The sequence below is a fragment of the Anolis sagrei genome, chromosome 3 (genome assembly GCF_037176765.1).
Source record: "Anolis sagrei isolate rAnoSag1 chromosome 3, rAnoSag1.mat, whole genome shotgun sequence".
NCBI lineage: Eukaryota > Metazoa > Chordata > Lepidosauria > Squamata > Dactyloidae > Anolis > Anolis sagrei.
Window position 1 is genome coordinate 184,185,017 of NC_090023.1, and position 22,861 is coordinate 184,207,877.

At 41.1% G+C, this 22,861-nt stretch overlaps 2 protein-coding genes across 3 annotated transcripts in view; one reads left to right on the forward strand and one right to left on the reverse strand.

The window, feature by feature from the left end:
* Positions 1–564: 564 nt before the first annotated feature.
* Positions 565–11,241, reverse strand: LOC132771107 (C-signal-like). The gene is made up of 3 exons (XM_060768752.2): positions 10,845–11,241; positions 5,459–5,636; positions 565–2,365 (listed from the first exon to the last, which is right to left on the reverse strand). The coding sequence occupies exons 1-3, from the start codon at positions 11,163–11,165 to the stop codon at positions 2,079–2,081; spliced, it is 786 nt and encodes a 261-aa protein (XP_060624735.2). The 5' UTR covers positions 11,166–11,241; the 3' UTR covers positions 565–2,078.
* A 2,292-nt stretch (positions 11,242–13,533) lies between these two features.
* Positions 13,534–22,861, forward strand: part of KIF20B (kinesin family member 20B) — a 78,401-nt gene continuing 69,073 nt past the window's right edge. For both annotated transcript variants that reach the window (XM_060768750.2, XM_060768751.2), the window contains exons 1-2: positions 13,534–13,782; positions 21,183–21,330. In XM_060768750.2, the coding sequence (XP_060624733.2) occupies positions 21,184–21,330 (147 nt within the window). In that variant the 5' untranslated portion in view covers positions 13,534–13,782; position 21,183. The remainder of the gene's footprint in view (positions 13,783–21,182; positions 21,331–22,861) is intronic.

Genomic DNA, 22,861 nt, shown 5'->3' on the forward strand with positions numbered 1-22,861 from the left:
GGTTTGTTGTAGAAGCAAGGATTGGTGAGGAAGCTTCAGTAGAGACACCCTTCCCCCATGATAACTCCTTCAGGAGTGAATTTCCCTTCCAAGGGGTAGATTTATCTCACTTTCTGAGGTCTCACTCCTGTTCTTAACTGTGAGTCATTCATAAGACATTTGTTTGTAAGTTGAGGACTGTCCGTATTTTTATACTGCCTTTCTCCCAAAGCTCCAAAGGCTATATACAGCATAAAGATATTTCATTGTTATAAAAACTAACAATGAAACATAAAGGAAATAGCAAGTTGAAAATATGTGTCTTGACAAAAATGAGATTGAGGCTTAACCATTGTAAATAATACAAAAGAGGCTCTCTTTCTTAAAAGACCAAGGCCTGAATGATGCAGCTTTTTCAGAAAAATTGTATTCCATAATTAGGGAGTGAAAGCGGGGGGAAAGGACCTTCTTATGGGCTTTCATCTGTAGACCTTCAATAGGAACTCTCTTGTAGATCTTGTAATTTGGCATAATATGGTCCCGAGAGTGCAGCCTAGTTAGCAGTCTAGCCACCACTTTTTTAAAAAAATAAGAACTAAAACTGGATATGTTTCAAAGGTAGCTGTTATGTCTAATTTAGCATCAAGGGGATTTAGTTTAAATGAAGCAAAATTTGAACTAGCTTTGCTAAAAGTTCATATACAACTCTTGCAAAATAGTTTAATCATCGTAAGTCAGCAAAGGGAATCAAAACAACAGGAGCTTGGGTGGCATTATGTATATGTCATGCTGGGTTTGGTTCCTTGCTCTAAGCCAGTTTCTCAAACTGTGCTCCTCCAGATGTTTTGGACTTCGGCTCCCACAATTCCTAATAGCTGGTAAGCTGGCTGGGATTTCTGGGAGCTGAAGTCCAAAACACCTGGAGGAGCACAGTTTGAGAAACACTGGTTTAAGCAATTCATACCATCAGCTTTTGCCTGCCTTGGAGCCCATTTATTCTGGGGACCTGACCATCTCATGGCATATGTTAATCTCTGATCAGTCTCTTGAACTGTTTTGGAAAACACCCATAAATCTCAGACACCACAATTAGTGATCAGGATGATGGCAGCTGCAATCCAACATCTGAAAAAAAACCCGCAGGTTCCCCATTCCTCCTCTGCAACATCGCAAGATTAAGGCTACTGATCACTTTGATAATTGTGTATTTTTTAATTCTTTTATGTATGTGTGCTAGTTTACTGAAATCCAGTCATTAAGTCCCATTCAGAGGCGGAAACTAGGATACAAATCAAATAAATATATAAAGATAAGCCTTTATACATAAGGAAAGATTATGTGGAAAGTGTTTCCACAGTTCCAAGCTTTGCAGAACCAGAGCAATATCTTCAGCAAGCTTCTTAAAATTGCAGTTCATTACACCAGCATTGGGAGGTATCTGATACATGAGAAACGTGCCCCACACCAGAATCTTATTTTTCAGCAAAGTATAATTCCTTGTGCCCTCTGGTGGCACAGCGGGTTAAACCACCAAGCTGCTGAACTTGCTGACCGAAAGGTTGGCGTTTCGAATCCGGGGAGCAAGGCGAGCTCCCATGTTAGGCCCAGCTTCTGCCAACCTAGCAGTTTGAAAACATGAAAATGTGAGATCAATAGGTGCTGCTTCTGCGGGAAGGTAACGGCACTCCATGCAGTCATCCTGGCCCCATGACCTTGGAGGCTTCTACCAATAATGCCAGCTCTTCGGCTTAGAAATGGAGATGAGCACCATCCATCGGAGTCGGACATGACTAGACTTAATGTCAGGGGAAACCTCTACCTTTACCTTATAATTCCTCACTACTAGAACCCTCCAAGTATAGCAGTTCATCTTTTAAGCAAGGTGCATACCTTCTCTTTACATAGGTATTTTAACATTTAAAAATATTTTTACTGATCTGTAAGTGGACGCCCAACAGTTTCAGTGCATTCTTCAGTTTTGGAAAACTGGTTTGCAGCCCCCAAAACTTATCTACTTGTATTTTATAGGCATACTTGGTAATAGTCTCTGTTGTTTCCTATTTCCCAAGAGGTGCTTAAGATTGTAGGGGAAGTTTTAATCACCATGGCAATTCTGAACCATCCCAGGCAAAAAACTTCCCAGTTTGTTCCATATCAAGATTGTTTATAATACTCATAAGACAATTAACTGAGTGTTCTGGAGAGAAGAGTTTGCCCTTGGGCACATTCTTATGATAAGGTTTGGATAAATCGGTGTCTACAGTCCCAGGATGCAAGGAAACACATATTACTTTAGCTTTTCCCCTCCTGAGTTCAATGCTGAGATTCTTGGTAGCCATGTTCAAAGCTGCTTTAGACATCCGGTAGCTATACCATCCGCCCAAGGCTGAAAAACAAAGCAGAAGTTGATAAACAGATTCAGTATGTGAAGTACCTCTGTACAGTCACAGACAACACCTTTACTTGCAACATCTGGATTTACTTCAGCGCAACTGCTGAATAATATCTGAGCTGAATTAATATAGGTAGGTTGGTAATTAAATTCATCATGCTGAATGCCATTAGAAAGATATGGTCAAGCCTTTGAGCTTTCTATTGCTACTGTAATTATCATTGGTTTATCTGCTAATAAACATGGTGTTCCTTGATAATCCAAATGCTGTCAAAATTGCTTAATGATTGTGTGGGAATGGCACAGTACCAGAATATTCAAGGGAGCTTGCACGATATCCGCAGATCCAATGAACAAGGCTACGAAATGGATTAAGATATGCTCACAATGACATTCCAAAAATGAAAAAAATCCAACCCTAAGATACAGAGCATTACCAAGAGAAAAAGGAGCATTAAGTCCTGTCTTTCATGTAAGAGTTTTCCCATATATCCAAGTTACGAACAAGGTTTGTTCTTAAGTTGAATTTGTATGTAAGTCAGAAAAGGTACATTTCTTAACTGTAACTCCAGTTTCATTCATTCTCTCATTTTACATACATACATACACACACATATATGAATGAGATACAGGAAAAGGTTAACACCCCTGTATTTGTTTTGCTGTTCAGAAGATTTCACCTCATTTTCTGTCCCTGTGATAAGTGGATTCTGAAAAATGTGACTTGCTGTGGAAAAAGATTTCAGTGAAGACACCTTTTCAAACTGCATTATGTGGTCAGTGTGAGTTCATATAATGACGTTTAACAGCACTAAACTGCATCATATGAGTCTACACTGACTATATAATGTAGTTTCGAGCTGCATTATATGGCACTATAGGTAGTGTGTCAGTATCCAACACATACATGTGAACAGGGTTTCTTGTTAAAGTTTTGTAACAACTTATGTTGTTATTGTTTGTATACTGGTTGCTTCTGGATACCCCTGTTTGGGTATCATCCAGCACGTCAACGACTTAAATCCAGACATAGTTTTCTTTTCTTTTTTCAATTAATTTTTTTTATTTATTGTAGCTTTAACATATTCGGTATTTAAACATTCTTATACTTATCACTTTCCATTAACAATTGTACAGAACATGTATGTCTTGATACCTATAATATTTCATTCTCCTGCTTTATTACATCCAATCAGCCAGTGCTAACCCTTCACCCCTGACCAGCCAATTACAATACTTATTTCCAAAAATCAGTTGTTTCTATTACAGGTTTGGTCCCCTTACCTTCTATATATACATATTCTATCAATTTCCCCCAAATCTTCCCAAAATCATCTTTTTTTGATAAATAGTTTTCTAAGATCTACAGAGACACTCGCTGGAACACCTCAGCAAGCGAGAGTCCAAAAGTGGCAGGCTCAAACCCAGAATCTCAACCAATGGCTGATACCAAATGAGAGACTCCCCCCTGGGCACACAGAGGACTGGGCAACTTGGAAGGCACTGAACAGACTGCGTTCTGGCACCACAAGATGCAGAGCCAACCTTCAGAAACGGGGCTACAAAGTGGAATCTTCGACATGCGAGTGTGGAGAAGAGCAAACCACTGACCACCTGCTGCAATGCAACCTGAGCCCAGCCACATGCACAATGGAGGACCTTCTTGCAGCAACACCAGAAGCACTCCAAGTGGCCAGATACTGGTTTGTTTGCTTTGTTCTGTTAGAAATGTAATATAATTGACTGGCTGCCCTGACACGAGAAATAAATTGTTTATATAATTATGTATTGTTCATTTTATGTGCGGGGAAATGGTGGTGGGGTATTAATAATAATAATAATAATAATAATAATAATAATAATAATAAACACAAGAACAAGCCATTAGAACCAATGCCATCAAAGACAATTAAAAAGTCAACGACAGATCCCAAATGTAGACTCTGCAAGGAAGCAGATCAAACAATAGATCACATCCTCAGCTGCTGCAAGAAGATCGCTCAGACAGACTACAAGCAGAGGCATAACACGGTTGCTCAGATGATTCATTGGAATTTGTGCCACAAATACCATCTGCCTGTGACAAAGAACTGGTAGGATCACAAGCCAGAAAAGGTTACAGAGAAGAACACGTCAAACTTCTCTGGAATTTCCGAAATCAGTTTTGGAGCACAATACTCCTGACCTCACAATCGTGTTAAAAAACAAAGTATGGATTGTCAATGTTGCAATCCCAGGTGACAGCAGGATTAACAAGAAACAACTGGAAAAGCTGACACGATATGAGGATTTAAAGATCGAACTGCAAAGACTCTGGCATAAACCAGTAAAGCTGGTCCCAGTGGTGATCAACCTTGGCCTGCACTTAAACACAACTGGCGCTGATAAGATTACCATCTGCCAGCTGCAGAAGGCCACCTTACTTGGATCTGCACGCATTATTCGTCGATACATCACACAGTCCTAGACACTTGGGAAGTGTCCAACGTGTGATCCAATACAACAGTCAGCAGAGTGTCTGCTGTGGACTCATCTTGTTGTGTTTCAAATAAAAATAAAAATAATTAAAGTTTCAACAGAAGTGAATTACAAATGCCTCTAAGATGGATTAAAATAATGAAATCTTTTACTGTCCACTGTACAGCAATAATAATGATGCCTAATTAACTTTACTTGTTTTAAGGTTGTGGCGGTATAAGCATTTGCCTGGGAATAAGCTTCATTTAACATAATGGGGCAGTTTAAAAAAATGGGGTGACTTATTATTTAAAAAAAAACCTTTTAAAGAGCCATAACAAAAAAAAAATGGGATAATTAAACTAGAGGGGCTCGGGATCATTTCTGTGATAACCTTATGACTGTAATTTTGTAGTCAATTATTTTTGCCTAAAGATAATGCATTAAATCACCAAAGGAACATTGAAAGGTTGAGGGAATGTTACACAAAATCACATCAACTGTGCAAACAGGGTGGATGCCCAAGGCAGAACTTCATTAGATACATCTAGACTTGAGATAGGAGAAAGGTTCATGTTTCAAACATTTTAACTACACAATCAAAATCTTGATTGCGGACATAAATCTTACCATTATCGCCTATGGATCCAACTCTGGCAGACATGTTCACAAGGATAGCTTGATGCTTTTTGCCTGGATCAGTACTTTGACGTCCAAAGGCTCCTGTTCCATTCAGCAGCAATGGCGTAAAATATTTCGCTACCACTAAGGGGCCTATAGAGTTTGTCGCCAGCGTTAAAGCAAGGTCCTGGATTGAACATTAAATAAAAAGGAACCATTGAAAAGACAGCAAAAGACCCATACTATAAACTGTAAAGTCTTCTTACCAATATTGAGACTCAAAGATGCACCCGCCCTTTAATTTCAAGCTACATGTCAAGTTGTGGTACTCCCATGAACTTCATGAGGTTTCCGTAATCAGAGCCAACATCCAAGTCCTGACCACGGCTGACCCTGACTAACTTCCAAGATCAGACAGCATCTGGTACCTTTAGAACATTTACACCTATGGAAATCTTCATAACCCAATGGCTATCTTGAAGATGTGCATACTAGGCTTGTTTGATTAAAAAAAAAACAACAGTTCAGAACTTGGATGTAAGGGGCGCTGGTGGTTCGATTCTAAAGTCAATTCCGATTTTCACCGTAAAAAAATGTTCAAAACTTTTCAAAACTTCAGAGACTTTCGAATCCTTCCTTAATTATTTGAAAGTGTTATTTCCTGTTTCATTGGGAGGTCTTTACTTTGAAAACAGTTGTATTACTCCAGAAGTGGGGAGGGGGAGCAAAGGGAGGAAATTCATCCACTCTGGTTTAAAATGGCTTCCCAGGCTTGAGACACAAGCTGGGGGAGAGGAAAGGGAGGAAATTCATCCACTCTGGTTTAAAATGGCTTCCCAGGCTTGAGACTCAAGAGGGGGGGAGGGGGAGGAGGAAAGGGAGAAAATTCATCCACTCTGGTTTAAAATGGCTTCTCTGGCTTGAGACATATGCGGGGGGAAATGAAAGGGAGGAAATTCATCCACTCTGGTTTAAAATGGCTTCCCAGGCTTGAGACTCAAGCGGGGGGGGGGGGGGAGAGGAAAGGGAGAAAATTCCTCAACTCTGGTTTAATATGGCTTCTCTGGTTTGAGACATATGCGGGGGGGGGGGGAATGAAAGGGAGGAAATTAATCCACTCTGGTTTAAAATGGCTCCCCAGGCTTGAGACACAAGTGGGGGGAGAGGAAAGGGAGGAAATTCATCCACTCTGGTTTAAAACAACTTCCCAGGCTTGAGACACAAGCGGGGGGAGAGGAAAGGGAGGAAATTCATCCATTCTTGTTTAAAACAACTTCCCAGGCTTGAGACACAAGCGGGGGGAGAGGAAAGGGAGGAAATTAATCCACTCTGGTTTAAAATGGCTTCCCAGGCTTGAGTCACAACCGGGGGGAGAGGAAATTCATCCACTCTGGTTTAAAACAGCTTCTCAGGTTTGAGACGAGGCCAGGGACCAGAAGCAGGGAAAAGCTGAATGTTTTCCGACTCACTTATTGCTTTGTAACTAAATGGCGGGAAAAGCTTCGGAAGGGCAAAGGGACTTCCGGTTTCCTTACAAACTTCAAAATCGTCTCAAAAAGCTAATCTTTCTGGATTTATTCCGAATTACAAAGATTCCGACCGAACCTAACCATGCCTAGTGCATACCATTACTTAATTTCAAACAGGTTTTCAACTTATGGCTGCCCACTGAATATCATAAGGTCTTCTTAGGCTGGGAATAATCACGGTTGGTTTTGATACCTCTTTACCCTGAAACATAGCCCAGAATAGCTGGTATACCATCCAAGTACTGACTGGGGCTAACCCTGCTTAATTTCCAAGCTTAGACAGGATCTAGTGCCTTCAGGTCCTTATCAGTGAGCAATACTTGCATGAAAGGCTATTTACCTTTGAAAATCACATGAAAGGTATACCTGCATAAATATCCATATGAAATGCATAAATGCCTAATAATTTCCATGAATGGCATATTGTGCACAAATATTTGCATAATTATTTACATAAGCAGCATATTGGTATCTGTTACACCATCCAAATACTGTCCAGGGCTAACTATGCTTAGCTTCCAAGCTTTTTAGATTCGTAGCAGGCTTATTTGTGTCTATATTTGTATAAAAGGTATATCTGCATAAATATTTGCATGAAAGACATATTGACATCGGGCACACCATATAAATACTGCTGAGGGCTGATCCTGCTTAGCTTCTAAGCCCAGACTGGTGCCTTTAGGTTCTTAGGAGGCATATTTGCATACATATTTGTCTGGGAGGCCATATCTGCATGAATATTTGCATGGGATGCAATATTTGCATATATATTTGAATGGGAGGCATATCTGCATGAATGATATATTGGCATCTGACATACCATCCAAGTACTAGGCAGGGCTGAGCCTGCTTAGCTTCCGAGCTCAGGCGGGATTGGGTGTATAACTGTTAGGTGTGTGCAATTTTTTTGTTAGTCGTTAAGTCGTAGCAAATTTGTTAAATTTGTACTTATGTGATAACTGACATGCGGGCATGGCCTGCATCAAAAACTTAAAAATCAAAACTTACTCAATACTTTTTGGTTTGTATTTTGTAAATCTCGAAAGACTCCCAAAGTCAGTTTCATTTTCAGCGCCAAGGAAGCAAAGTAAAGCCAGAAAGGCTACCTTTCCTCTTTAAATTAATGGCCTCTTGCCATTAATTAGGAAAGGGAAGAAGCAGGGAGAAAGAAGAGTTTGCTGGGAAAGAGACTGAGAAAGCACAGAATTCTGGGAAATGTAGTTTGGGAAGGTGAGAAGCCCTATTCCAGAGAATTCAAAAGGCCCTGCCCTAAACTACATTTCCCAGAATTCTGCTCAGTTTCAGAAAGTCTGAATCAGGAAAAGGGAGAGATTTGTCCCTCCGTAGCAGCAGCCAGTCAGAGTTCCAATAAATTGTTGAATCTACAAAGAGGAGGACTGATTGATACTTCTAGTATGTAAATCTCTATGCTGGGCTCAGAAGAAATCCCAAAATGGAAACTCTATTGGTAAATATGAGAGACATTCAATGAAATAGCTGTTGTGGTTTTAAATAACCAAAACAGCCATTTTTGTCAAAACTTTTAAAATATTCCAAAAATCAGTAGATGCATGAATATTTCAGAAAGTTGGGGGGGAATGATCCCCTGTTATCTTTGTCATTGTAAAGAAAATTCAAGGGACAGCTCTTGCAGTTTTATTTTAAAAAAAATGTTTATAAAAACAGAAAATTCCTCAAAACTTTAAGGATAAGTGAAACGTTTTGAGACTTGATGGTCTAACAGTGGTAAATGTGTTCTACTGTTGTAGCAAGTTTCACCCTGTAAAAATGAGGGAGAAAGGAACCCCTGATGTTTCCCCAATTGCACAATTACTATAACGAAATGTAATTACTCTCGATACTAATGACACTAAAGAAACGAAAGCACCCACTGATTTTGTAATGAGTTTTGAAATGTTTTTTTCTATTGCACTGTCCTAATATTTCCATGAAAGATGTATTTACATCTGTTACGCCACCCAAGTACAGAACAGGGCTGACCCTGCTTAGCTTCCAACCTCAAGACGGGTGCCTTTTAAGTTCTTAGCAGGCATATCTGCACAAATATTTGCACAGGAGTCCTATTTGCATGGGACGCTATTTGCATAAATGGGGATGTACCCCGACCCCCTTCTCCACCTGGACTGTGATTCCAGCCAAGAAAGCCTCCAACAACGTATTTCCATAAACCAGTATTTCTCAACCTTCCTAATGTTGCAACCCCTTAATACAGCTCCTCATATTGTGGTTACCCCCAACCATGAAATTATTTTCGGTGCTACTTCATAACTGTAATTTTGTTATTGTTATGAACAGTAATGTAAATATCTGATATGGAGGATGTTAGGGTTTTACCATTAAAGAACTTTACATTCCTTCTATAATATCTGTGTTCCATTCTGCATTGTGCAAACAGCATTCCTGAAGGAGCAAAGCAGAAACAGCGTAATGCTCAGAGCTTCCAGACCCAGCTATCATACTATTACCAGATTAGGGTTTGGGTTAAGGTTAGGGCTTAACCCTTAAAGAACTCTTACATTCCTTCTATAACAGTGTTTCTCAACCTTCCTAATGCCGCGACCCCTTAATACAGTTCCTCATGTTGTGGTGACCTCCAACCATAACATTCTTTTGCTGCTTCATAACTGTAATTTTGCTCCTGTTATGAAACATAATTTGGGAGTTGTCGTTGTTGGGATTTATGGTTCACCTACAATCAAAGAGTATTCTGAACTCCACCAACGATGGAATTGAACCAAACTTGGCACACAGAATGCCCATGACGAACAGAAAACACTGGAAGGGTTTGGTGGGCATTGACCTGGAGTTTGGGAGTTGTAGTTCACCTACAGAGAGAACTGTGGACTCAAACAATGATGGATCTGGACCAAACTTGGCACGAATACTCAGTATGATAACGTGAACACTGGTGGAGTGTGAGGAAAATAGGCCTTGACATTTGGGAGTTGTAGTTGCTGGGATTTATAGTTCACCTACAATCAAAAAGCATTCTGAACCCCACCAATGATAGAATTGGGCCAAACCTCCCACACAGAACCCCCATGACCAACAGAAAATACTGTGTTTTCTGATGGTCTTTGGTGACCCCTCTGACACCCTCTCGCGACCCCCACAGGGGTCCTGACCCCCAGGTTGAGAACCACTGTTCTATAATATCTGTGTTCCATTTTGTGTGGATCAAACAGCGCTCCCGAGGGAGCGAAGTGGAAACAGTGTAACGCTCGGAGCTTCCGGACCCAGCTATCATAGGATTACCAGATTAGGGTTTGGGTTAAGGTTGGGGAAAGGGTTAGGGTTTTACCATTAAAGAACTCTTTCATTCTTTCTATAATATATGTGTTCCATTCTGCGTTACGTAACGCTCAGAGCTTCCAGACCCAGCTATCATACTATTACTGGATTAGGGTTTAGGCTAGGGCAAAGGTTAGGGTTTACCCATTAAAGAACTCTTACATTGCTTCTATAATATCTGTGTTCCATTCTGCGGAGCGCAAAGGAACGAAGTGGAAACTGCGGAACGCTCGGAGCTTCCAGACCCAGCTATCATACCATTACCAGATTAGGGTTTGGGTTAAGGTTAGGGTAAGGGTTAGGGAAAAGTTTAGGGTTTTACAATTAAATAACTCTTACATTGCTTCTGTAATATCTGTGTTCCATTCTGCGTGGTGCAAACAGCACTCCCAAAGGAGCGAAGCAGAAACAGTGTAACGTTCGGAGCTTCCAGACCCAGCTATCATACTATCACTGTTCCGACCCCCAGGTTGAGAAACGCTGCCTATCTGCATAAATATTTGCATGGGATGCCTATTTGCATAAAAGGGGGCGTGCCCCTGCCATTCCCCCACCTGGGCGGCGACGTCTCGCAGACTGGTTTCCCCTCGCCCACCGCGCGGGTGCAGCAGAGCCCCGCAGTTGACGAGCAGGTCCAGCCCGGCGTGCTCCTGGGCCACCGCCTCGGCCGCCTGGCGCGCCTCCGCCTCTCGCGTGGCGTCCAGCGGGAAGAGGGCCAGGCGCCGCGGGAACTCCGCCCGCAAGGCCTGCAGCGCCTCGGCCTCCGAGGGCCGCCGGCAAGTGGCGAGGACGAGCAACTCTTTCCGAGAGGCCAAGATGTGCTTGCAGAACTGCAAGCCCAGCCCTCGGCTGGCGCCCTGGATGAGCACCGCCATGCCTGCCCAGCGCCTAGCATTCGCCTCTGGAACTGAGCCCCTCCATGATACCCGGATGGAGAGAGCGGAAGAACTACAAAATGGGTGGTTCCCGGCGCTTGGAATGCATGGCGAAGCATGCCGGGAGTTGTAGTCTTCCCGCGAAAATCAAATCCAAGGGGAACCACCCTGTGGGGTTTTAGTGGGAGTTAAAGACACCCCTTTAAACCAATTGTCTTTGCCCAAGAGTGCAAATCCACGGCAGTTAAAGCAGTTAAAGCGGGACTAAACTGCATTAATTCCACGGTGTAGACGCACCGCGGGAGTTTCCTTAGTCAAACCCCAAATTAATTAGGAAACTGTCAACACTGCCATTGAAATCCACAAGCATGTGGACAATTTCAACAGAAAGGAGGAAACAACAAAAGAAATAGCCTGCTTGCTTTTTTGAATGGCTGCAGGAGAGTTATGAACCAAGCTGGACACAGCATTTTATTTGAGAACACAGAAATGCTGGACCACTCTCACAACCACCATGTCAGACTACACAGAGAAGCCATTAAAATCCACAAGCATGTGGACAATTTCAACAGAAAGGAAGAAACCATGAAAATGAACAAAATCTGGCTACCAGTATTAAAAAAAAATTAAAATTACAACAGCAAAACAACAGAGAGTAAACAATCTGGGACATCTAATCACCTCTCGACAAAAGATTGCCCCAGGCACTGCCAGGCCATCAAGGTGGTCAGTTGAAACATTCACACCTAGCTCCAACAGACAAGAGTCCTTTGTCCCACCCTGGTCATTCCACAGATATAGAAACCCTTTTTCCTAGTTCCAATAGACATCACTACGTCAGGATGCTTGCCATAGATGCAGGCGAAACATCAGGAGAGAATGCCTCTAGAACAGTGGTTCTCAACGTTCCTAATGCCGCGACCCCTTAATACATTTCCTCATGTTGTGGTGACCCCCAGCCATTATATTATTTTCAGTGCTACTTCATAATTGTAATTTTGCTACTGTTATGAATCATCATGTAAATATTTTATATGCAAGATGTATTCTCATTCACTGGACCAAATTTGGCACAAATACCCAATATGCCAAAATTTGAATATTGGTGGGGTTGGGATCGGAGGATTGATTTTGTCATTTGGGAGTTGTAGTTGCTGGGATTTATAGTTCACCTACATTCAAAGAGCATTCTGAACTACACCAACAATGGACTTGAACCAAACTTGGCACACAGAACTCCCAGGACCAACAGAAAATACTGGAAGGGTTTGGTGGGCATTGACCTTGGGTTTTAGAGTTGCAGTTCACCTACATCCAGAGAGCACTATGGACTCAAACAATGATGGATCTGGATCAAACTTGGCAAGAATACTCAATATGCCCAAATGTGAACACTGGTGAAGTTCGGAGAAAATAGACCTTGACATTTGGGAGTTGTAGTTGCTGGGATTTATAGTTCACCTACATTCAAAGAGCATTCTGAACTACACCAACAATGGACTTGAACCAAACTTGGCACACAGAACTCCCAGGACCAACAGAAAATACTGGAAGGATTTGGTGGGCATTGACCTTGGGTTTTAGAGTTGCAGTTCACCTACATCCAGAGAGCACTATGGACTCAAACAATGATGGATCTGGATCAAACTTGGCAAGAATACTCAATATGCCCAAATGTGAACACTGGTGAAGTTCGGAGAAAATAGACCTTGACATTTGGGAGTTGTAGTTGCTGGGATTTATAGTTCACCTACTACCAAAGAGCATTCTGAAGCCCACCAACAATAGAATTAGGCCAAACTTCCCACACACAACTCCCATGACCAACAGAAAATACGGTCTGTGATGGTCTTTGGCGACCCCTTCAGGGGTCCTGACCCCCAGGTTGAGAACCACTGCTCTAGACCATGGCCATATAGCCCGAAAAAACCTACAACAACCCAATGATTCCGGCCATGAAAGCTTTCACCAATACATGTCAACACTGCTGTTTGGATCCTAATTCAAGGCTTCAGAACCCCGGGATATATAGTTTGTTGTGGCACAAGACTACAAATCTCAAAATAGGATCCAAAACTGCAGTGTTGGTAGTTTCCTAATTAGTTTGGGTTTTGAATCAGGAAACTCCCGCGGTGCGTCTACACTGTACAATTAATGCAGTTTAGTCCCGCTTTAACTGCCATAGCTGAATGCTTTGGACAGAATTGGGGCTTGCACTCTTGGGCAGATGTGATTCAATAGCATTGAGCAACACCAAACTGACCCGCCTCAATGTGCTTCCAAAGGGGCGGGGCTTAGTCTCTATTGGTTCCTAGAGCTGCCTCTCTGGGAGCGGGAGAGAACTACATTTCCCAGTGTGCACTTTGGCGCTGACGTTTGGCTCCCAGCAGCCTTTGCGGATAGATTTGAAAATGAGACCGCGGCTCTGTTCTCTGTAGTGTTTGCACATTGTTTGCCTGGTTCTTTGAGACGCCTCCTTTTTTTGAGTGAGGGGTAACTGGGATGGAATTGGAGAGGCCTAGGAATCACTCCAAACCTTGATTTCCACGATTTGGGGTGATCTAGCCTAGAGGGCTGATTAACCGACAGCTGTGAGCCATTGGATCCTGGCCTGCAGGTAAGGAAATAGTACTTTCCCATCCTTTCCTTAGTAATAAAGCCTTTGCAATTTAGTCCAATACAATGGGCTTGTGAGTTTATTGTTATTTCTCAACTTTTCTCAAGATTAATTTTTTTCTCATCTAAATTAAGGTGGTAGGGCATCTCTAATAACTTCCCAAAATAACTTTTTATAAGTTGCTGACCAATTACACTATGGGTCCTTCCACACAGCCATATAGCCCAGAATATCAAGGCAGAAAATCCCACAATATCTGCTTTGAACTGGGTTATCTGAGTCCACACTGCCATATATTCAGGTTCAAAGCAGATAATGTGGGATTTTATTCAGCTGTGTGGAAGGGACCTAGGCCCTATATCCTTGGTTATAAATGTTGTTTCCTAATTGGTTCTATCATAAGAACATGGAAAAAGTTTATTAAACTGCACAAACTTTGTTTTTGCGGGACATCATGCAGCATATTTTACTAAAGTTTTTCAATGACTATCTCGTTAAGCCGCAACCAATTCAACATAATTTGTGGCAGCCACAAAAACGAAGTTTCTGAAGTAGAACCAAATATTTTCCAAGTAAGTAGCGCACAATAACACTATGTAACGAAATCTGAAAAGCTTTCTGTGCCTGGTTTGAAAGTATTATTTCCTGTTTGTCATCTGAGGCAATCCCACATTTTCTGCTTTGAACTGGAATATATGGTAATATGGACTTAGATAACCCAGTTCAAAGCAGATATTGTGGGATTTTCTGCCTTGATATCCTGGGTTATGTGGCTGCGTGGAAAGGCCCAGGGTTATCTGAGTGCACACTGCTATATATGCCACTTTAAAGCAGATAATGTGGGATTTTATTCAGATGTGGAAGGGACCACAGTGAAACTAAGTCTTTTTAAAAACGTCAGAGTTCCAGACACTAGGCTGGAATTTGAAGACTTTTTTGTTTCATTTTCCACATTCTCTTAATTTTTATGCCTTCCTGTCTGGATAAAGAGTTTTTGGAAACTAGGAATTTTGTGGGCGCATCTATACTGTATAATTAACGCAGTTTGACACATTCTTAACTGCCATAGACCAATGGTTTGGAATAATGAGAATTGTAGTTTGCCAAGGGATATTGATGCCTCCCCAAACTACAAATCCCAGGACTCCATCGGATGGAGCCATGGCAATTACAATAGTGTCAAACTGCCACAATTCTGCAGTTTGGATGGTCTCTGGCTCCACATGTGCCCGAGAAGACCTCTGCATACATTGATATTTCTCCAGTAATTACTAAACTTTTTTGGACTTCAACTCCCAGAAACCCTAGCTGACTTGGCCAAAGTCAGGAATGCTGGCAGCTGCAATCTAAGACATCTGGAGAACCTAAGTTTGAAAACCACCACATAGATCAGGGGTTCTCAAACTTTTTAAAAAGAGGGCCAGGTCACAATCCCTCAAACTGTTGGTGGCCAGATTATAATTTGAAAAAAGCATGAATGAATTCTTATGCACACTACACATAATCTTATTTGTAGTGCAAAAAACACTTAAAACAGTACAATAATTAAAATGAAGAACAATTTTAACAAATATAAACTTATTAGTATTTCAATGGGAAGTGTGGGCCTGCTTTTGGCTGATTAGATAAGAATGTTGTTGTGTGCTTTCAAGTAATTTCAGATTTAGGATGACCCTGAGCGAGGGCCGGGTAAATGACCTTAGAGGGCCATATCCGGCCACCGGACCTTAGTTTGAGAACCCCTGGCATAGATTAACTGAACAACAGAAACAACAAATAGCACAAAATATGGGCCTGTGTCTACAATGCTATCACTTTCCTTATTTTAATGTCTTTTGCCTGATGATATCACTCTTTTGTAGATGTTGGATTTTGTTTTATAAGTGTGTTTTGTGTTTGCATCCAATTCTTAGTTGTAGTGTGGGATGTCTTTCTAAAATGTAGCTCCCTAATATGTTTTATTTTCTTGCTTGAAAGCACAATCTGCAAACAAAATGGGATCCAGAGGAAATACACAGAATTACGCAGAAATGTCACAGCCTATTTGTGTATGTTGATTCAGAAAGTTAAATCCCCATTTGCAGGCCCATCCTGCAATACATTTGATTGGCAGGAAATACTGCCACGATGCAGATTGGCTTTTTACTAGAATTGTGAAATTCACCCATCTTTAGTTCTCCTGGTATTTTGGACTTCAATTCCCAGAAATCCAAGCCAGTTTACCAGCTGTTAGGAATTGTGGGAGCTGAAGTCCAAAACACCTGGGGGACCAAATGTTGGTATCCACTGATACTAGAACAAGGAGGAAAATCATGTTATACAGGCAGCCCAAGAGTTAAAAATATCTGACTTACAAATAACTCATAGTTCAGAATGGGGGTGAGACAACAGGAAGTGAGATAAATCTAACCCTAGGAAGGGAAATTCACTCCTGGCAGAGTTATCATGGGAAAAAGAGGCTTCCGCTGGGGCTTTATCATCAATCCTTGTTCCCACAACAACGCATTTTTCCCCCAAAACCCTTCCCAATACGATCCAAAGCTGATAGGCAGATAGACAGACTGGAATTGCACTTTAAAATGTACCTGTTCCAACTTAAGAACAAATCTACAGAACCTATCTTGTTCATAACTTGGGGACTACCTGTTGTTAATCATAGAAATTCAGAAATAACTTGCATATACTTCCTAGAAATTTCTGATAAACAACCGATCCATGCTTATGAGTCATGATGACAATGATGATTTACTTCTATTTCCCAACAAATACCTTTTCCCCAAAACTATGTAGTAAAAGTTTGATCTTCCCCAATTCCCTACTATAGTTCCTATTAGCTATGCTGAGTGTTGTTGATGAAGGGCAGAAACATCAGGAGAGCCAAAGGGTTCTCACATAAAACCATTCAGTGTGTATACAGTGGGACAAAATTAATAACTGATTCAAAGCTTGAGCAAGCAGCTATATTTTTGATTGATGTTGGTATGATAGGGAAGAGAAAGTAGGTTTCTACAACATAGATAATTTTATGCATATTGCTATATTTGAGGCATATGATTTTGACCTACATAGAACATACAAGATTTGGCAACAAGTTTTCAGAATAGTGAAACAAAATACTTGATTACCTCTTATGTTTTTACCAGATGCGTTTTCTAGGTTTTGTTCCTATTGGCTTTAAAGTAGATGACTTGTTTTCTTTTTCTGACATGATCTTTGATATTCTGATGGAAATGCTTCAGTGTTTTATGGAGGGCAGAGGGGAAAGAAAGAATTTGGGACATTAGATTTTTCCCCAAAAAACGTTGGCAGTGCTACTTGTATGAGTGGGTCACTTTAGGTTTCTTCATATCTAATAATCAGCTAGTGGAGCTCTCTGTAAAATTCTTGCTTTTCTCACTGAAAGCAGGAGTAGATGAATGAACCAAAGATCTTCTTTCTTGTCTTGTTTACTGTAATGTATAAATTCAGCGATTCTCCAGTGTCTCCCCTAACTGAAAACAGAGAGATAAACCAGGTAGTATGGTGGATTTGTTTCTTTGGTGTGTCGGGGAGAAAGCTAAAGACACAGTTTGTTCAGTCATCCTGAAATGGAAGGAAAAAGGTTTGAGGAAAAGAGACAAAGAGAGTTCCTGAGGTCTGTAAAAGCACGGTTTATTCTCGGTTGGCGCCAACTGGATATGGACCCTGCTGGTAGTCCAGAAAGCAGGGTACTGATCAAAAGAATTGCCTTGGTTTAAAATAATATGCATACATCATACAAGCATCATGATGTGAGTCACAAAATTCTACTTTTACGTTGACTCCAATAGCATATTTTAACTTCAACACCTTCAGTTTTTTCATTAAGCACCTTTATCTAAAGAACTGTTCTTTAAGAGGACCATAGAGCCAGAATGTCTGCTACTGGCCACTTGAGAGCAAGAGCTTCCATCCATCTTGAGATACGTCCTTCCTGAAGCCTCTTGATGGCCAGCTCATTAATCTTACGATAAGCTCTGCTAGGTACCAGTCATGATATTAGCCAGATGCCTTTGACATTCCAGGACCTTGGCCTCTTTCTGGCCTCTTAATTTGCAGCTTTTAAGAACAGAATATTTTCCAAGTGGAGTTCAGGCATACATACATTTTCCTTTGTGATTTCATATATTTTCTAATTTCTATTTTTAATATGGTTACATCCAATATGTGTATCATGTATTTTCATCATGCCTTCATCAAACCTTGCTTATAGCAAAAACACCAAGATGCTTTGTTTTGTGTTGCTGCCAGCAAGCAGGGACTCATCAGAAATTTGTTTTGTCATTCCTTGCAAACATCATCATTGTCATCCATTGTCTTGTTTCTGTTGCAAAGCTTTAACATGAGTCTAGTTTGTAAGTACAGTAGAGTCTTGCTTATTCAACATAAATGGGCTGGCAGAATATTGGATAAGCAAAAATGTTGGATAATAAGCAGGGATTAAGGAAAAGGCTATTAAACATTAAATTATGTTACGATTTCATAAATTAAGCACCAAAACATCATTTTTTACAACAAATCCACAGAAAAAGCAGTTCATTACATGGTAGCATTATGTAGTAATTACTGTATTTACAAATTTGGGACCGAAACTTCGCAATGTATTGAAACAGCTGTGGATCCAGGCAGGAGGCAGACTGCGCTGAATAATACAGAACGTTGGATGAATGAAGGTTGAATGAGTGAGACTCTACTGTAGCACTGTTAAGCATTCACCAAAGATGGCCGGTTTGTCCAAATTTCCTTACTCACAACCTTATTAAAGCAAAAAAGGTTATGTAACTCATCTAAGGGAGAGAGCCTTCTCCTCTGTGACCCCCCGACTCTGGAACTCATTGCCCAGTGAGATTAGGCGAGCCCCCACCTTAGAAAGCTTCAAGAAGGATCTCAAAACCTGGCTTTACCATTGCGCTCTTGGAGTGTAACCATATAACCATACATAGTTGCTCCCCCTCAACATTTGCTCCTTTAGTACACTTCCCCGCTCCTGTAGAAAGGCCTTTTTACGACCCTGCTTTGATGAGCTTCTCTCTCATAAATAATCTACTCCATCCCTATCTCACCCTTAGTTTTTAGCATTTTAGTATTTTATGTTTTACATGTGGCCTGCTCGCTGGCACTGTGACTGCTTACTGTACTCTTATGTTTTAGGTATTTTATTATGTTGTTGTTTTGTGCTTTGGTTTTATTTTATTTTATTGTAATGCGCTGTTGTTTGGCCTGGCCTCGTGTAAGCCACCCCGAGTCCCCGTTGGGGTGATGGTGGCGGGGTATTAATAAAGTTGTTTATTATTATTATTATTATTATTATTATCCCTTTATACCTGTTAGATAAATTATATGTCTTAGAAAACAATACTCTCCAACAGGGCCGTAGCCAGAAAAAAAATTCGGGGAGGGTTGACAATTTGGGGGGGGGGGGTTGAAAAATTTCGGGGAGGGTTGAAAATTTTGGGGTGGGTGGGGTTGAAACCTGCCTCCTAGCTCACGCTGAAGCAAAGAGCACAGCAGGGGGGCAAAGCAACCTTCAATACCCTGCAGCTCCATCCCTGTCAACCACCTCCACCAAGTCTGGCCTCCTTAATGAGAGCATTCAACACACACACACCCAACTTGGTTGCTTCACTACATCGGCTATTGCTGCAAGTAATGACAGTGTGAATAAATTGTCAATATTTGCTTGAGATAGTGCTTACAGTTCTGGAGGGATTCTTATTTTTTGCATCTCATAGACTTAGCATGGAGATTTGGTTAACCAGTTAAAATACATGAGTAAACCAGTTTTTTTTTAAAAAAAAATCTGAAACATTTCGGGGGGGGGGGGGTTGAACCCCTAAAACCACCCCTTCCCTACAGGCCTGCTCTCCAACAAAGAGGTGCCATGTTACCCATTAGAACTGAAGGTATCTTCCAGGTCTGAAAAGTTAAATAATAGTTCTTCCTGTGGGAAAAAAAGTCAAAATGTGTCAATACACTGATTGTCCCTTCCTCCCATAAATTTTGCATTTTATATTCTAACCACAGTCTGTGGCTGAATAATTAGAAGCAGCTCACCTTCTTGAACTTTGAGAGAGGGTTATGTGAAGGGAAGCACTTAAAATTCCAAAATGTTTTAAATTTATTATGACCTTGCTAACAGACACTCTTTTAATAATGGAAGTATGTGTGCGCCAAAGCATGTTAATGAGTTTTCTTCCTATAGCAGTAACAGAAATCACAATAGTTCTGGCATTAAGGGCTTCACATCTCAGTCAAGTGCCAACAATTTTATCCTCTGGCTAAATCTGCCATTCCATATTTTCTGTCCGTGGGGGCTCCTTTTCCAAATGTATCCCGAGAAACCTCATCATATCTGCTACACAGCATTGCATAGTATTTGAAGGAGGAATGGTTGGCCTTAAGCATTTCTTGGGTTGACAATAGAATATATCATTGCTGTTCTTGTGTGAACTGAAGTTTTGGCATTATACTTGATGCTTTCCTGCAGCAACTCATTGCTAAGCAAAATTGGACTCCAGAAAGAGTGTGTGTTCCAAAATCTGGGTAGGTTTGGCAGCAAGGGGCAAGTTGTTTTACAGAACATAAAGAGTTAACACTGATGGGGAGATATTGGAAAAATAGGTATTTATTTATGTATAAATTGTTTGTACTTTACAAGCACTGAAATGTATAGAAAAATCAGGTTCTCTGTATTAGAAAGAATATTGAAGGAGATCTGTGTCCAAGGCACGGGCAGGGGGAGGGGGGATGAACATTCCAGGAAGGGGGCATGTTATCTATACAGAGAGTGGTACAAAATAGCCCAGGCTATAGCTAAGTAAGAAGCCTATCCCCCCTTCCTCCTGACAAGTCAAAGTAGGCCCCTTGATTGATGACTGTAAGCTGTAAGCTGCTCTTTAGAAAGAAATACAGAGACATGCCTTTTGTATGTTGGAAGATAGAATTTGATATTTCTGTGATGCTAAAGTGATGCAGAGAATGATGTCAATGTATGCAGAAGCATGTTTCTTTGTTTGCCTGCTTTTGAAGTGTATAAAAGGCAGTCAACTCCTTTATCGGGCACTCTGGTTGCTTTTGGACACAGCTCCACTCCAGGGTCCCAACTGGAAATAAAGCCGTACTTTTCTTTTCTCTGGAAAGGATCTCTCTTGATAGTATCTCTCCTATATTGCTGCAACAACACTACTGGTTTTTGTTACTGAATATACCTGGAAAGATTCCAGTCTCAAGCCCCGGGGGAATTGATAGATTGCTGAGTGATACTGAACAAAATATAAATCAGTTCCATGTGAGGTTCATGCTAAGGTAAGGTAAGGTAAGCATGTAATGATCAGCAGATCAGTTTGCAGGGTGTAACTGTCTTTTTGTCCCTTTACTCATAGGATGGAGGAAAACCTGACTAAACCAGGATTTCCTCGTCTCTCCTTTCTTTCTGCTGTTGAGTTGACACCGCAAGCTGGTCCAATAGACCTTAATGATATCAAGAAAAATCTCTATGGTGACTTTTCTGCAATCTCTGATATAAGCCAGGTAAGACATTCAGTAATTTGAGATGGTTGCTCCTCTGGCTCCTCTCTACGTTTGTATATCATATCCACGCTCTTGTTACATCTCAAATAGACTATTGCAACGTGCTCTACATGGGGTTGCCTTTGAAGACTGTTTGGAAGTTTCAAATAGTCCACGGGGCGACAGCCAGGTTTCTAACTGGAGCGACTCACAGGGGACACACAACCCCCCTGTTGAGCCATCTCCGCTCGTTGCCTGTCTGCTACCGAGCACAATTCAAAGTGCTAGTTTTAGCCTATAAATCCCAAAATGGTTCTGGTCCAGCTTACCTATCCAAATGTGTCTTCCCTTTATGAAGCAGCTAGAGCATTAAGATTGGCTGAGGAGGTCCAGCTCTCGGTCTTGCTTTCTTCACAGGCGCGACTGGTGGGGACGATACAGGGCCTTCTTGGTGGTGGCCCCTCGGTTGTGGAACTCCAGTTCAGCTCCTTCCTTCCTGACATTCAGGAAACTACTTAAAATGTTGCTTTTTTTAAACAGGCATTTGGGGAATGAGATGAAGCAGTCAGGACAGCTTTGGGATCGGTGCAATGTTGAATGTTTTGGGATTGGTGCAATGTTGAATGTTTTAGGAGAGAATGCCTCTAGAACATGGCCATATAGCCCGAAAAAACCTACAACAACCCAGTGATCCGGCCATGAAAGCCTTCGACAACACATTGAATGTTTTTATGTTTGTTTGTTTATTTATTTACAGCATTCCTCACCCTGGAGGCGACTCAAGGTGGATTAATGCTGTTTTTCTGCTTTTAATTTTTGTTGTATGCTATTTTAGTTATGTGTTATATTTTATACTTTGTGAGGCATTGAATTTTGCCATTTACTTGCTGGGAACCGCTTTGGGTCCCCTCAGGGGTTGAGAAAAGCAGCATATAAATAAAATAAAGAAATAAATATGAAGTTTTGTCGGCCAGCTAGGTAGCTCTGTTAGGCCTCCTAGTTAGAACGTCTCATGTCTTTTCCCGAAAGGTTCACTTAAAAAAAACTTCTAAAAGAGTGCTCTCCCTTATTGCATTTCTGGAAGTGATTCCTCTCTGGGAGTAATTTGGCTAAGATATGTGTGATGACTGGAAATGCTTCATTGCTCGTGAAATTAAATAGTGCTCCATCCAGTTCCTATGATGGGAGATCCACTTGTAGATAGAATAAAAAAATAATGTGGCGCAGCTAGACTGGAAATGAATCTTAGAAATCAGGCAAGTGAGAAGATAGGAGTGCAGAGGCAAAGAAGGTGGATGAAAAGTTCAGAGTAGGATGTCAGCTACAGAACCTGAAGGAAGGTAAATGGAGGCTTGAGGAAGTAAATCAGAAGATGGAAATTTGTGGTAAGAAAATATTAAATCAGGAATGGGATGGTGGGAGTTTTCTTGTGTTCAGGATGAGGGCTTGCATGTAGATTGTAAAGTGGGAGAGCAATACTAAGCCATGGGAAAGCTTTTAATCTATACATATAAAAATGCTCTGTGCATAATGAGTACCTTAAAAACTAAAG